Source organism: Uloborus diversus, chromosome 6 (assembly GCF_026930045.1).
Source record: "Uloborus diversus isolate 005 chromosome 6, Udiv.v.3.1, whole genome shotgun sequence".
NCBI classification, from domain to species: domain Eukaryota; kingdom Metazoa; phylum Arthropoda; class Arachnida; order Araneae; family Uloboridae; genus Uloborus; species Uloborus diversus.
In genome coordinates, this window is record NC_072736.1 from 701,748 (window position 1) to 719,182 (window position 17,435).

Consider the following 17,435-nt stretch of genomic DNA (forward strand, 5'->3'; position numbering starts at 1 on the left):
AAGGAGAAAAAGCTCAATGATTTAAAATTTCTCTCTGTTGTCTGTTCATTTTTGTTAACAATGTGTGTTCTGACCCGCTAAATTCATCTTCATATAAGGTCGTCCTCTGGGACAGGTTTTTTTTTAAATTTAATGTTGGTTTTTGTTTATCTTATCATTTAGGGTTTCTGTTATTCTTCATTTTGGTTTTTCTCGACATCCTTCAGAAAAAGTGATACTAAATTCTCTATTTGCAGTTTGTAAAGGTGTCCCGGCTCTGTTATTTTGTCGATCGGAGTTGGTTGGAATGGGTCAGCACTGCATTTATGATGAAATAAAATGCGAAAAATTATTTCCAGCCTGTGCAGAAGCAGCTTTACACTCTTGGTCCTGTTCCCTAGATCTAACGAGCAAGCTAGAAATAATTTTTCACTTTCTATCTAAGCATTAATGCAACGCTGACCCATTCCTTCCAACTTTTCCTCAATTTTCACGGAAATTTCTTTGAAGAGTAAATGATAGTCTTGATAATATTTTTGTCGCAGTTGACATTTTTTGAAGAAGCTGCCATTATTCTGATTCTAATACCTTACGTAACAAATTTTACGCTTGGATAGTTGAATTGGGTAAAAAAAAAAAATTGAGATCCGTATCTGTATCCGCGGATCTTGACACTGATGATCCGAATCCGTATCCGCGGATCTACTTTTTTAATGATCCGGCACATCACTAGCTATAACTATGGAACAGCCATACACTATTAGAAAAAATATTGGTATCTTATACCAAAAGATGAAACTTTGCAGGTTACCGAGGAAGGTACATTAATTTTACAATATCTTGGTACAACATACACAAGTTCTGGTGCTCTCTTGTATCAGTTCCACCAAAATATAGTAAAATTACTTACTAGTGCTGGTAGCCAGAAAATCAGCACCACGTTCTGATGTAACATATCACAAATGTTGTTACAGTGTAGGCTTTCAGTTCAGTTATGACTGTACTACACCAAGGAGCCTGAAACAATCATAAAATTACCGTCTCTGGATGCTATTAACAACCTGTTCAGTATTTGCTTGTCACTATTTGTTAGTAAACACAAGGCTTCGTCGTAGTTAGAAAAGAGTTGCTGAATACTATAGTTCCCTTAGGTATACCTGGTGAATATTTTTCTATAAAGTTTCCATATGCAGGAAAGAAGTTAAACTGAAAGTAATGTTGGATATACTCACTTGCATGTGTGTAGATATGTAGTAATGGCACTTTCAATATAACGCGCAGGATACTCGTGAAGTGAGCTATTTTGCATAAATACAGACAAAGCAGCCATCTCCTGGGAAAAGACATAATTTAAGAAATATTAGTTTTGACAATTGATTATTTTTGACTTTTATCATACATAACACACATATATACAGTAGTAGTTAGTAGTACTTTTGAAGAAAAATCTTTGGGGGAACTCCACCTGGTGTTTTAAAGACTCACCAAAGGAAAAAGTGGTTTTTAAACCAATTTACAATACATTTATTTTGTTTTTTCTAATGATAAAAATCTAAAAATTTCGGAGTGTGGTATCCCTTGAGTGACAGGTGTTTACTGATACTAAAAAGAAGTAATAAAAAAGTGTTAAAAGGGTCCAGCTTCAAAAGAAATTGTAGCACAAAAGATGCTTTTTATTCCATTAAAATCTTCCCACACCATCCTACTGAACGGACGGGGAGAGGGGGGCTTTGATCCATTTTTGCTTCACTCGACAACCCCTATTTCCCACTTGCGGTGACTGAATTCTGCCTGTGGCAGTTGACGATTGATGATTTTAATGCCTTTAAACCTGTGGTTTAAGAGGGTGAGACTGGTCAGAATGTTTTTTTTCTGGATGTCTTGTATCCAATGGTATCAGTTATTGACCTGGTAGGCATTTACAGTCTGAGGAGATGGGGTGACAAGACACGCACAGGTTTTGATAGTCTAGGCAAAGGAAAGTGGGGTAGGGGGGAATTTTCAAGGGCAGGTTTACTTTAAATTTTATCTTTTGAGAAAGAAAATTTGATTTTGTGATCAAGTGTTGATAAACTTCAAAGGGGCAAGGACGACAATCTGAGATTTGCAAAAAAGAGGAACAGTGTCCTTCTAAAGTTGTCTGGAGGAAACACCAGATAAAATACAAAATGAGGAGCATACATGGCAGTGACTTACACCACATTTTTTTGTTTTATCCAAGGAGTAAAATAAACAAATCGCTGCCAATGTAAACTCTAACAAACTGTGTTGCAATTAGTGAGAAGAAAAGCAACATACCGAAGCACCAGCAAAATGAAGCCAAGCTTGGTCTGCACTGAAATCTCGCTTAGCATTGTGATATGCTTGATAAGCCACTTCGTACATCTGAAACATGAAAGCCAAGTCTCCCAACTTTCGCACCTGCAGTTCGGGAGCATCGGGACCATATCTGAAAGAGGAATGCACATAATGAAAAAACACTGAAAGGCCAGTTTACTTGTATGAATATAAAGAAATGTAAAGGGTTTGAGTTAAACATTTTAAAACTTTGGTATGTTAGGATCGATAGTAGCACTTGGATTGAAATATTGGTAATTTCATAAACTTATATCCTTCCTGAGACTAACATCTTCTTGTGTCTATTGTTGAAAAGTTTTATCAACCTTGGAAGCATGGTTGAGTCAGCCTCTTGCCATCATATTTGATAGTAAAGTGTAAGTTACCAACATCAAGCCATGGCTAAGGCAGAAAGCCCATTTACGAAATCCGGAAACTGCAGTTTTTTTCCATGCTACGGACTCAACCACAGGATTCCCACTTTAAAATGGAAGACAAAATAAGGCCCTTAAAGCAACCTATTTTTTCTCCAACTACGGTGACTTTTCCATGTTTTTAGTAAATCATAATATTTTCATAGTATTATTAGACTTTTTCTTGGTTCCTGGAGATCCCAGTAACAAATAGACAAATACTTAAAATATTAATTTTAATGAAATGGAAAAATTAAGACAAAAGGGTGAATGAATATTAAGAGCAAAAATGAAAATTTTAAGCTAAATGATTTAAGAGCCATCAATAGTGCTTTTGTGGAGCATTTTGCGATTTAAGAGCATTTCTATATTAAGTTTAAAAATCTTTTTTTTTTTTTAAATTACTAAAGGTTTGTGTTTGTATTTTAATAATCATTTAAAAAATAGCATAAAAATAGTTATTAGATTTTAAGTAATAAAACATTTATTAAACTGAACCAAACAAGCATTAAGAACTTTGATTTTCCATATTCACACATATGTGATCACAATATTAAAATTACAAAACATAATAAGAATAGAAAAGATAGAAAAAAAAATATTGAAAGTTTTGAAGATAGAAAAATGTTTCAAAACTTCAAATCATTATTTTAAAATGTAATATAAGAGAAAGGACCAAAAAGAGAAGAATACATGGGACTGCAAAAATCCCAACAGAAAAGAGTCCTTAGGGGGCTCAACGACCCAAGAAATTGAAAACATAAATAAATAAATAAAATAAAATAAAAACTCTAGCACTAAGACTTAACAGCATTGTAAATATACACTGCTGACCTCTGGGGAGAGCCCTACAGATTTTGTTGCAGGCAAACCATAAATTCATAGATCCAGGCCTGAGGAGGGGAGGGGACTTAACCAGAGAATATAATAAAGATGAATAACCAGAGATATATCGTCCATTTAACATATAATTCTGGGACTGTCCAACCGCAAGGGGGTTTAGGCAAAGTTCTCAATAAATTTTTGCATTTTTTAAGAACAATTTCGCCCCAGGAAGAAAAAGGGGAAAAAATGGAAATTTTTGCGTATTTTACATGCTTTTTTACTAAAATAGTCTGTTTTTTACAATTGACAGCAAAAGTCATTTTTCCCGTATTTTGCCAGAAATAGTTGCCATAGTCACATTTGTTTGAAAATAGTCACTTTTGTTGCTCTTTTAATCACCAGTGGCAGCCCTGCTCATCAGCCTGAAATAGTCGATAACCGAGCTTGAGGCAGATGTCCTTTCATTGAAACTAAGATATTAGCCAAAGTTAATTTAGCACACCAGCCTGGTGCAATTAAGCACAATAAATATAGAAATAAAATGAACATGATAAGGTGTTATAGCATTTTTTTCCTTCCATATTAGGCAGAACAAAGAAATTATCGCCATAAGTACCATAAAGATCCACTAAATGTCACACATAGTAGATCCTTATGGTCAAAAATATGTTTATACAGCTATTTGTGATTTTTTACCCAATCTGACCATAACAAACACTGCTTTCTTCTGTGCAGTAGCCATTTTCTTTTATTAGCTCAAATATAGGGGGTGCGGCAAAGGGGACTCAAGCCCCTCTTAGAAATGAGAATTTCCTTGCTTTTAGTATTTCTTTCTTTGCAAAAATGTAAAAACATTTCTTCTCCAGCCACTAATGAATAAGTTATTAAAAATATCAAATTTTAATGACTCTTAATCTGTACTGAAATTGGTTTCCATGGGGAAAATACCTGAGCCCCCCCCCCCCCTTAAAATTTTGTCTATGGGCATCCATGACTAGCACCCTCTACTTCAGGAAGTTTATACCAGAAAAAACTTTCCAAGTTTCTCATTCTTTTTCAGCAAGCTGTATTTCATTACACCTGATAGTATTTTTGCTATTAAAGTTTAGAATATATGGTGTGTCCCAAAAGTTTTAAAACTGGGGGTATAAAAGACGCAATAAATGCACAAAGAATTTTTTTAACAAACTTTTAATTCAAAATAGTCTCCATTAGAAGTAATACACAAGTTGGCACGATCTTACAGCCTCTTCATGCCTTTTAAAAACTCCTCTTTTCAAAAACTGTTTAATTTCGTTGTCACAGCTTCTTGTATATCGTGTATTGACGCAAAACGGCTACCCTTCAAGTCCATTTTTAATTTAGGAAGTAGTGAGGGGAACTCAAATCAGGTGAGTATGGTGGGTGGCTGAGTACAGAAACCTTTATTTTTCCAGCCAAAAATTGAGCCTTAGTTGCCGTGGTATGTGCTGGTGCATTATTGTGCAAGAAAATAAAAGAGCGGTCTTTCCACAATTCTGGCTTAAATGCGCAACTCTTTTACACAACATGCGCAATTCTTTTACACAAGCAATCGAGCACTTGTTGGCAGAATGCAGCATTAACAGTAGTATCTAAAGGAACAAATTCTTTGTGAATGATACCTTTAGAATTTAAAAAAATGATTAACATTGTCTTAACTTTTGATTTTTGAAAGTGCCATTTTATTGGTCTTGGCGAGTATTTGCCAACCCACTCAGCACTTTGCCGTTATTCACCATAAGCAATTTTTTAAATTTTGTTTGTTTCTATTGCACTTTTACCAACTGCAAAGCAAAATTTAATTGCAACATGTTGCTCAATGCTTTTATTCATTTTAAATAATGACAGAGACCACTTTGATACTCCCACGCAAACTGCTACTGAACAGCTGTATGTAATCCGATGAACTTGAAATTTTAATAGAGGTAGAGGAAGGTTGTAGAACTAGTTGCCAAAGTTTCATGAAGCTGGTGCCAGTAGTACGGATTTTATAGCCATGGTCTTAAAACTTTTGGGACACACTGTATAGTAAAGATATCTCTAGGTCACCCTGTATAACAACAATGCAAAGAGAAAATAACTAACTTACACAACTGAATTTAATGAAGATGCAGGATTTTGGCTACCAGGTTGCTTATTTCCAAAGAACTTTTTCGTCACACCAAAGATTGTTCGGTGTATACCTTTGCGATTAGCTACCTACAAATGGAAACATTGCCAATGAATAAAATGAGAAAATCTCACATTAGAGAAAAAACAACTTTTAATTAGATAATTATTCATCATATTTTTTAGAATTATTTATAAAGTGTCAGCATTACAAAAACAAAATAAATGGGGGGGGGGGGACAAGAGCTCATTGTTAAAAGAATAAACTGTTGTTCTTGATAAACATTAAGTTTATCCTAAGCACAATGTTATTATTTAATTATATGTATCTCATCATTTACAAACTAAAGCTATTTAATTGTAAACTTACTATGCATGTTAGCATGTTCGCGTTGTAATATCCTTTTCGCTTTGACAAGCGATTCTTCCTGCGTACTTCAACTTCAGATGAAAACGTAAACAATGAGTGAATCTGTTTTCGCTTCCCGGCGAATTGAAGGTCGGATGACGTCACTCGTTCTCAGACATTCTAGAAGCTTTTTGCACACGTCTTTTCCGCACGTGTCGAACTTGAGATGACGCGTTATGCTAATTGGGAAAGCAGTATTTATACGCTCGTGTGATATGACTCTTTCTCTTTTTCACTTCTCGCATCTACGATAGATGCTTTAGTTTGCCAACTTGCAGGTTGCAGTTGGGGGTTTTCGGCTCTTGGCTTTTCAGCCATCGAGATAGCCATTCACAGTTTTTAGAATGGATTAATAGGAAGTTAGTTTTCTGATCGGTAGTTAGATGTGATCTAATAGATTCTACTAGAACTCGCCGAACTTAGTGTTCGTGATGCATTATTGAAATGTTAGTATTAGAGATCTATGAATAGAGATCATGAAAACATCTTCAATGGAACATTCGGTAATATTTAATAGAATTAGTAAATAGATATAATAGGTCTACAAAGTTCATGATTATACTTTAATTTTGCGTATGGCTTTGAGTTATTGATTCTTCAAGTTACTTTATTATTTTCTCATTTTATCTTTTACAATTGTTAATTGTTTAATAAATAGTTGATATTTTTAAAGAATGACTTTTCGTCACTTAATATAAGATTCTTCATGCAGCAGAAGATAAATTTCTATTTAATAGTTTGACTACTCCAATCGCGTATTACACTTTGCTAATTTAATAGCTTTGAATTATCATTATTCTTTGCAAAACTTGGGCTATTCTCTTTCTTGCTTTATGCTGGAGAATTATAGCCCATCAATGGTTATGGTAGCCCAGATTATAGAGTTAGTCAAATACGAGATGAAATATAATACTGTTGTCTGAAGTCAGATTATCGGAAATTTAATTCCTTTTTCAAGTGTCAAGATTTAAAAGAAGATTAGGAAGAATTTTTTGCAAGATAATTGAACTTTTTATACAGGTTTATTCAAGATTTGATGAATTTTTCCAAATTTGAACTTTTTTCAAGAGATTACCTTTCTTCAAGTTTTCTATGATAGTTAGTGACGGGGGGGACCGTTCACTAATTTACAAAATGAATCGATGAATCCAAGAGTCGACATCTTTGACTATTTTAGTTAAAATTTAAGAAAAATTTGAAATTTTTTTTTTGAAAATGGCAGGTCCTACTTACACCATAGAAAAATTGAATAGCAACAACTACACCGAATGGGCGGTAAATGTCAAATTCCTACTTATGGAAAAAGATTGCTGGGATATTGTCATTGGTTCCGAAGAACTTCCCGTAATTTCAAAAGACTCTGACGTCACTAAGCGAGATATCAAAGATTTTCACTACCGCAAGAGACTTGCCCTATCGCTAATTTTTCTTAACATCGAACAAGAATTTAAAAAGATAATTGAAAATATAGAAGAACCTACCTTATCTTGGCGAAAGCTCAAAGATCACTTCTTCCCGGAAAACCGCTGCATTCAGATGCAACTGTACGCAGAGTTAAATAATTGCAAAATAGAATCGGGAGAAAAATTAAACCTATACGCAGCCCGCTTAAGACGCATTTACGAGAAGATAAAAATTGTACACAAAGATTTCCCTGAAGATTTTCTAATTTTTCAATTGTTACAAAACTTACCTATAGAATTTGACCATATAATACAATCGATATTAATCAGACCAGATGCAACTTTTAAATTTGAAGAAATTATAGTTGATCTAATAGTAGAAGAAGGACGTCTAGCACTTCGTGAAAATTTAAATACTAAATCAGAAGTTGCTCATGTTGAAACCAGGAAAAAGTTGTGTTACTATTGTAAGCAGCCTGGTCATTTGAAAAGAGATTGTCCACGACTATATCGGAATTCTTCAGCCCAGAACAGGAAAAGTCAAGGATCCCAGGACAGAACCAATAGAAGAGGACGTAGCCCATATAGGAGGAAACAACATTTTTCAAGGGAGAGGAATCGTTCACCTTCAAGCACCCGATGTGAGTACAAGAACTTTTTTATTTGTGAAGCTAACTTAAACCATGTAGAGGAAAAGCCCTCTGTATGGCTTTTTGATACTGCTGCCAGTGATCATTTTTCTGGAAACAGAGACTGGTTTAGAACTTTTACACCTTTAAAAAATAGCAAAATGGCTGTTGCCATCAAAAATCAAACCTTCCCGATTGAAGGGAAAGGAGATATTAAAGTAAGATTTAGAAAAAGGTCTGTAGTTCTAAAAGATGTTCTGTATTCCCCGCAATTAAGGCGGAATTTGTTATCTGGTACAAAATTCGACAAAGGAGGAGCTAAATTTAAAGGGGGGAATGGTTTTGTGGAAGTTTCTGACAAAGAAGGTCTAATTTTAAAAGCAAAACCTAAGAATGGTGTATATATTGAAAATTCTAAAAAGTCAAATCAAATTCCTTTAAATTCTAGTCATTTTAATTCTGAATCTAGTCATGTTGAAGATTTAGAAACTTGGCATAAGCGCTTGGCGCATGTCAATATTGATAGTATTAAGAAAACTAGTAAATTGCAGGGAGCAAGGGGTTTACCAAAGTTTAAAAATTCTAAAATTCAGTGTGACGACTGTAAAATTGGTAAATTTAAAAGAGTCAGTTTGAAGCCGTTGACTGAAAAACGTAGTAAATACCCATTAGAGCTTTTACATGCTGATGTATGGGGCCCTTGCAATGTAACTGGTAAAAATGGTGAAAAATTTTACTTATCTATCATTGATGACTTTTCTCGACGCGCATCTTTGTATCCCATTAAATCAAAGGGTCAGGTCGCAGAAATTTTCAAAAAGCATATTACTAGAGCTGAAAGATTTTTAGATAAGAAAGTAAAAGCTATTAGGACAGATAATGGTAGGGAATTTGTTAATCATAATTTGGATAATTTTTGTGAAAAGCTTGGTATTAAACATGAACTTACTAATTATTACACGCCAGAACAAAATGGTTCCGCGGTGAATTATAACAGAATTGTCGCTGATTGTACCCGTGTCTTGTTAATAGAAAGTGGTTTGCCAAAAGAATTCTGGCCAGATGCAATGTTGTATTTTGCATACACTTGGAACAGGGTATGTCACTCCAATCAGGACAAAACTCCATTTGAACTATATGGCGGTAATAAACCATCTGTAAAACATCTTAAGCCTTTCGGCACAATTTCATTCGTGGGCACTCCACGACAACGTAGAAACAAATTGGATGCTAAAGCCCAAAAAGGTATTATGATTGGATATGCGTTTAGTACCAAAGGTTATCGTATCTGGATACCTGATACTAACGCGGTAATTGAATCCATTAATGTTTCTTTTAAAGAAGGTCATTTTTACAAAGACCATTTTCATTCTAAGTTGGATAATAATACTTTATCATGGCCTCTAACCTCTCGTCCACTCGATAGTGATACGGATGTAGAAACTGAGGAGGAGCATAGTCAATCTGACGTTGACGCGCCAGAAATCTATAACAGAGAATCTAACATTCATAGTGATTCAGATTCAAATAGTGATTCAGATACTGAGGGGGATACGTCAGACGATGACAAGTCCAGGATCATGAGGAATCCAACATGGGTCAGAAAAATTGTTCCAAGACCCGATGGGTCAAGAAATGACATATATTATTTTGAAAAGGGTCAATCTAAAAGGTTAAGATCTGTTCATGATGTAAGAAAATATTGTGATAAATTAAATCTTGTTTTTGAACCATCCTTATTTAATTTTCAAGGGAAAGATACCTTTCAGGGGGAAATTGCAAGCCATAATTCTAGTTCAAGTATAACAGAATCTTGACTAGAAAATGATATTAAAATTCCACGCACTTATAAACAGACTCTTAAGTCAACAGAGCGGGAAAAATGGCATGATGCAATGAAGTCTGAGATCCAATGTATGCATGATAGAAATGTTTGGACTTTGGCCAAATTACCAGCAAATACCACTCCAGTTGGGAGTCGCTGGGTTTATACACTTAAGAAAAACGAACAGGGGGATATTATAAGATTCAAAACACGGCTTTGTGCTCAGGGTTTTGCTCAAATTAAAGGATTAAATTTTGAAGATACCTTTTCCCCAGTAGTTCAATTTGGTATAATTCGGTTTTTCTTTACATTATTAGTAGTATGTTTAAAATGGTCAAATGTTCAATGTGATGTAAAAAATGCCTATCTGTATGCCCCAATTGACAAACAAATATATATGTGTCAACCCCCAGGTTTTGTTGAAAAAGGAAAGGAAAATTTATATTGCAAATTAAATAAGGCAATTTATGGATTACATCAAAGTGGACGTCTGTGGTACAATGAAATTTTCAATGTTTTGTCAAAATTAGGATTTAACAAATTTTCATGTTGCAATTGTATATTTTATAATTCTAGCGTAATTTTGCTATTATATGTTGATGACATCGTTATTTTTGGTAAAAAGGACTGTGATATTAAAAATTGTTTAAAATTATTAAGTAAACATTTTGACTTAAAAGTATTGGGTAAGACGAGAAAACTACTAGGTGTAGAATTTGAAGAAGGCGAAAATGGCTTTCACCTACATCAAACTAATTATATTGAAGAAGTATGTAAAAGATTTAGTAAATATAATTTTTCTATCTCGTCATTACCACTTAGTAAAGGTTGTGTCTACTCAACTAAAGATTGTCCGAAAAACGACGATGAAATCAAAGAAATGAGTAAATTACCATATAGAAATCTATTAGGATGCTTAAGTTTTATTGCAAATCGAACTAGACCGGATATATCTTATGCAATTAACATTTTCAGTCAATTTCAAAGTAATCCCGGTATTACCCATTGGAACGGATTATTAAGATTACTTGGTTATGTTTCTAACACAAAGAATTTAAAATTGAAATTAAATTGTAACAAAATCCAAATCATTGCTTATACTGATGCAGATTTCGCTTCAAATAGAGATGACCGAACATCTGTCGGAGGTCAACTTATCTTGCTTGATAATTCGCCCATAGAATGGCGCACTTTTAAAGAAAAATGTGTAAGTCTTTCAACTATGGAGGCAGAATTCGTCGCAATGACCGAAACTGTCAAAGAATTGATATGGTTTGATAGGATTTTGAATGAATGTATTGAAACTAAAACTGTAAAATCTAAAGTAAAATCCTCGCTATTTGTTGATAATCAAGCTGCTATTCAATTTATAAAATCATCAGTTGAAAATCACAGAAGTAAACACATCGATGTTAAATTGTTTTTCATTAGAGATTTAATATATAAAGATGTTTTTAACATTAAATATGTCAGAAGTAAAGATAATTTGTCGGACATATTTACAAAACCAATGACTCGCATTGAATTGTCTAAATTTATTGAAATTTTTTTTACAAATCATAAATGTATAACTTAACGCATTGTTTTCACGTATTTAAGAAGTCAAAACATATTTTTTTTTTTTCTTTCAATGTGTTTATACAACTCAAAATTTATAAGTGCTTATACATCTTGTGCTGATTTGAGCAGTTACTTGTTGTATGTTGTAACTATTTTCAGATTGAGTGTGTATCTATGGAAGGACTGTATTTTCTTAGGACATTTCACAGGACTGTCTACCCAATTTTTCAATCAATGATGAATGATGAAGAAAATTTTTTCTACAATTCTTGTGAAAATTTGAAGTTCGATGGGTTACTGTATTTATTCCCAATGAAAAATACTTTTCGTGTTTCTAATTTCTACTAATATTGTTGTAAAAGAATTTATATGTAAAGCTTGAAGCCATATGAATTTATTTTTTAATTTATTGAATTTATATTTAATTTGTAAGATAATGAGATGGGGGGGACATTGATAAACATTAAGTTTATCCTAAGCACAATGTTATTATTTAATTATATGTATCTCATCATTTACAAACTAAAGCTATTTAATTGTAAACTTACTATGCATGTTAGCATGTTCGCGTTGTAATATCCTTTTCGCTTTGACAAGCGATTCTTCCCGCGTACTTCAACTTCAGATGAAAACGTAAACAATGAGTGAATCTGTTTTCGCTTCCCGGCGAATTGAAGGTCGGATGACGTCACTCGTTCTCAGACATTCTAGAAGCTTTTTGCACACGTCTTTTCCGCACGTGTCGAACTTGAGATGACGCGTTATGCTAATTGGGAAAGCAGTATTTATACGCTCGTGTGATATGACTCTTTCTCTTTTTCACTTCTCGCATCTACGATAGATGCTTTAGTTTGCCAACTTGCAGGTTGCAGTTGGGGGTTTTCGGCTCTTGGCTTTTCAGCCATCGAGATAGCCATTCACAGTTTTTAGAATGGATTAATAGGAAGTTAGTTTTCTGATCGGTAGTTAGATGTGATCTAATAGATTCTACTAGAACTCGCCGAACTTAGTGTTCGTGATGCATTATTGAAATGTTAGTATTAGAGATCTATGAATAGAGATCATGAAAACATCTTCAATGGAACATTCGGTAATATTTAATAGAATTAGTAAATAGATATAATAGGTCTACAAAGTTCATGATTATACTTTAATTTTGCGTATGGCTTTGAGTTATTGATTCTTCAAGTTACTTTATTATTTTCTCATTTTATCTTTTACAATTGTTAATTGTTTAATAAATAGTTGATATTTTTAAAGAATGACTTTTCGTCACTTAATATAAGATTCTTCATGCAGCAGAAGATAAATTTCTATTTAATAGTTTGACTACTCCAATCGCGTATTACACTTTGCTAATTTAATAGCTTTGAATTATCATTATTCTTTGCAAAACTTGGGCTATTCTCTTTCTTGCTTTACGCTGGAGAATTATAGCCCATCAGTTCTTTCGCTATATATGTGTGTAACTGACTATACAGTCATCCCTCGCTATTTCGCGCTTCAACTTTCGCGGCTTCACTACTTCGCGGTTTTTTCAGTTTTTTTTTTTTTTTTTTCAAATTCAGTAATTGTTTCATTTCAGCTTTTTGCATGCCTTGTGTAAACTTTTTTCTACAAAAGAATAACAATGTATGTCTTTTTAAAGCAAGCTGAGCTCTTCTGAGGTGTGTAGTTGTATTAGTTGAGGGAGTGGAGGTATAAAATCACAGAAGAAAGTGAAGGGAATCGCTGTCTCATTTTAATCGTTAAACACTATAACTGGAAAGTATAAATCACTGTATTATAGCTAGGGGATGTAATTGCATCTATAGATGGTGTTCAACAATGTACTAGCTTTGTAAGTTGTATACGGTGTGTACTTAATACCCTTTAATGAATATAAATGTAGAGAGGAAGAACGGGGGCTGATACGGTCACTAACTGGCCATTAATTCATCATCGAACAAGTGCAGCTATTTTCATAGATTAGTAAATAGATTGTAAGAACTTCATGTGTGTGTGTAGTTTATTTCTCAATGATTAACAATGTGATATATATTTCGTCTAATTTTGTGCAATATATTAAGTAATACAAATGTAATGGTGGAAAAGGATGCTGTTTCATATCTAGGGGGCTCTAACTATGTTAGAAACCTATTTAAGTTGTCGTAAAGTAAGTTTCATGCGCCTTAATTAGGAAAATATTCTCTTTATAAATACAGAAGCCTACTTCGCGCAAATTCAGTTATCGCGGTAAAGTCTGGAACAAATTAACCATGATAAACGAGGGTTAACTGTATATGTGTGAGGAGATTGGGGACAGCTCATCACTTTTTTTTTGGACCATGGCTGCTCTGTAATGTTGCCTGTGTTGAAATTCTTCATTACAGTAGTTTCAAGATTTGAGAGGGAGACTTAAGACTCCTGGAGGGAAGAAGTATCCACACTCTCTCCAACATATATATTTGACATTTGACACCCTCCGCACCTACCAATTGCTTGGTTTATCGGTTTCCCCAACATATACAGGGTGTTTCAGTTAACTGTTTCGGAACTCCGAAGAGGTGTAGGGTGCATCGTGACAACTCAAAGTCATATAGGGATGGAGGGTCGGAAACGATTTCTTGACCCGAGAAATTTTAGATATGCCAGGAATATTCCAGACTGTTCATAGTTCCAAAAGCTGAAGATTTGAGGTGTACATTGTAGCCAGTGGAAAAAACTTTGAACTTACTTTGACCCATCTACCTTTTGCTTTTTTGCATTCAAAATTAAAAAGATTTTTCACTTACGGTCTCTTATTTTATGGTGCTTCTCCCGAGGGTCACGGGTTTGATCCTAGCTGGTAAAAGATCCACCATCTTCATTAATGGCGACTGGGGAACGTTAAATATGCTCGTGGTCACAGGAGTGAAACGATACCTCTGGAGGTGCCGGACCAGGAATTGCTCGGGTTCTGGTCTGGTTCAAAAGCTCAAAGCTATCTTCAGGGTCCCATCCAACTGGTTAAGCCACAAACAGTGGTAGGTACGGGGGACTCTAGAGTAAAAAGAGTGAACATCACCGCTTCAAGTACGCATTTCTGACCCTGCATTGCTATATGATTTCGAGTCGTCACATGATGCACCTTACCTCTCATAGCACTTTTGAACACGCTGTATTTATGGCGATGCATAGCTAATCAAGGTGTTTGTCTTTACATATTTGAATGACTTCATGAGAAAAAACTAAAGTCCTACTACAGAGTTATTCACACTCATTATTTTCTCATTGAAATAACAGCTTTTAAGGCTTTTAATTTAGATACAGGAATGGCATCACTGTCCTTTGTTATTTTTTACCAAAGCTGGGTAACATTTTCTGTTTCTACAGAACAAGAATTTGATACCATAGACACTTTCCCCCTGGATTAAAAAATGATTTACAGTAGATAAAATTCAGAGTGAGATATTTTAAATTCCTTTTTTTCTACAATTAAAATTCATTAACCTTAAATGGATATTTTGTTTCAACAATTTTAAACCAAAAAAAATGACAAACTAATAAAAAGACTACCTGTTCATTTAAGGAGCGAACTTGCTTTTCAATGAATGGAATGAGACCCTGGATACAGAACTCTTGAACAAAACACTTGATGCGATCCATATCACTGAGTGTGAGACAAAGTCCGTGCCTTTTAAGTTTGGAGCTGTTTTTATGAAATTTATTTACATACCCAGATATTGAATCAACATCATCAGCAGCACCACCAATCTAAATTTTTGTTTAAAAAATTGTATTAATTACTGTAATGCAAAAAACACCAACATAGAACGTTTTCATTTCTCATCCTGCATTTTGAAATGAATAACAAGATGATAATAAATTAAGGTTAAGGTTGAATTAAAAATACATCATTTTTACAGCACATGGGGAAAATGCAAAATTTATCAACTTTTGCATACTAAGCAGAAAATAATATTAGATTGAAATGTATAAAACCTACATTCATCATTACGCTGTTTTACCAGAGAAAAATTCTTTAAAAAAAACTGTTTTGCAATAGAGGTGAAGTGCAAAATTACACAAAGGACAGTAAACAGGAAGTAAATGAAGCATATTTCATTTTCACAACTAAATGAATTAATTTACCATTATTTAAAATTAGCTTGAAAACACCAATAATTCACTTACTGTCACTAAACATTCCTACAACTAAAGAATCACTTTTATTGATTAGAGGTTGGATGACTGCATTTTAAGCACCATTTTAGTTGCAGTGTCACTACCAGAGGGCAATCTGCTCCGGGTGACATTCTTTTGGAGGATGATACTCAAAATAGATTTAAGAGTTTATGAAAAATGTAAATCCTTCAATTCTTAAAACTTTCCAAAAATATATCTCATACAGTAAGAATCAAACTTTATTGAAAATAGAGTACAATATTGTGGAATAATTAAGCTATGCTTTTAGGGCAAATTTTACATAAAATGTGTTCATAATTTATATGTGTATTTTAATGTAAACTTTAGTTTCATTAAATAAATAAAAATTTGCTGATGAAAATTATATGAACTTCATGTTTAGATTAAATTTTTAAAAATTTTTGGGAGAGAGGGGGTGAGATACCATAACTTACCCCACCCGCAAGTGACACTTGTGCTAGGAAACACCACTACTTTTGGCAACAATTTCTCCAATTGAAACTGCCTTACTCATGTTTCAATAGTGTTATTCTATTTGTCCACCAGTGGTACCCGCACGGCTTTGCCCGTAATAGAAAAAAAATAAAAGGTCTTTTGGTTCGACTGTACATTTACAAATGTATGGTGAATTTTCTCGCCAATTGGCTTGTGCCCATGTTACGGGTTCCATGTTATGATAATTTCGTAAATTACTTGTCCATCTTATAATATTTGTGTTCTTAAAATCGTAATAAAAAAAGAACCACATCGAATTTTCGAAAAATCGCTTCGAGGTGCACATCCCCATGCTACAAACTAACTTTGTGCCAAATTTCATGAAAATCAGCCGAACGGTTTAGGCGCTATGCGCGTCACAGCGATTCAGACATCCTCCTGACAGAGAGACTTTCAGCTTTATTATTAGTAAAGATGAAAAAAGGAAGAAAAGGAGGTGGAGGCAGATGTTATCTCACCTAGGCTGAGATAACCAAAAAACGGGTAACTAAAATGAATTTAGCACTTCGGCAAGAGCAATGATAAAATTAAGGCTACAATGGAGTAAGAAAATCATTTTATTTAATTATGAAGATATAATTCTGAAATTTTTATGAGTTACAGACCTTTATGAGGGGAAGCAATATATGTAAAGTTTTGTAGAAAAATTCAGAATAGTTTTTAAAATACAGAGGATACTGTATTTTTTAATTGTAAATATTTGAACCACAAAAATCACTCCATGAGCACCTTTTTTTCCCCCCTTGATTTTCTCTATTTTTCTAGATGCATATTTCATATTTAAAGGAAATTTGGGGAGCAAAATTTCATTAACTACAATATTTTGTTCAAAAGGTGCCAAAAACAGAGTTTTCATTAAAATTTTGAATTTTTCTGAAAAAAGTGGATAAAATTAGGATTTAAGCCTGATTTTAAAAAAAAAGAAATGATGGTTTTGAAAATTTGCTTCCTAATGTTTTTCAATTTGTATCTCATTATCAATCTGAAAAAAACTCAAAGTAATTAAACAAATCCTGATCTGTAGAGAACATTTGAAAGATACACATGAATCGAAATTTTATGATTATGATATGTTTACATTAAAATGAATCATTCGTTCACGAAATGTATAATATCAAACTGACAGAACAGCTTATGACTTCTGTAAAAATAGTGTGAATTAAAATTTTCTTTCTTTCTTTTTTTTTTTTTTTTTTTTTTTGCTATGAATAACCCACAGTTCAAAGATTAATTTTAAGGAAAAAAAAATGGAAAATCAAAATT

General features: G+C 33.6%; 1 protein-coding gene across 1 annotated transcript in view; it reads right to left on the reverse strand.

Moving 5' to 3' along the window:
* Positions 1-17,435, reverse strand: part of LOC129224135 (trafficking protein particle complex subunit 8-like) — a 109,031-nt gene that overhangs the window by 70,189 nt on the left and 21,407 nt on the right. Inside the window, exons 8-11 of the mRNA XM_054858550.1 lie at positions 15,048-15,245; positions 5,665-5,774; positions 2,278-2,428; positions 1,212-1,312 (exon numbers count right to left, since the gene is read on the reverse strand). Coding sequence (XP_054714525.1) covers positions 1,212-1,312; positions 2,278-2,428; positions 5,665-5,774; positions 15,048-15,245 — 560 coding nt within the window. The remainder of the gene's footprint in view (positions 1-1,211; positions 1,313-2,277; positions 2,429-5,664; positions 5,775-15,047; positions 15,246-17,435) is intronic.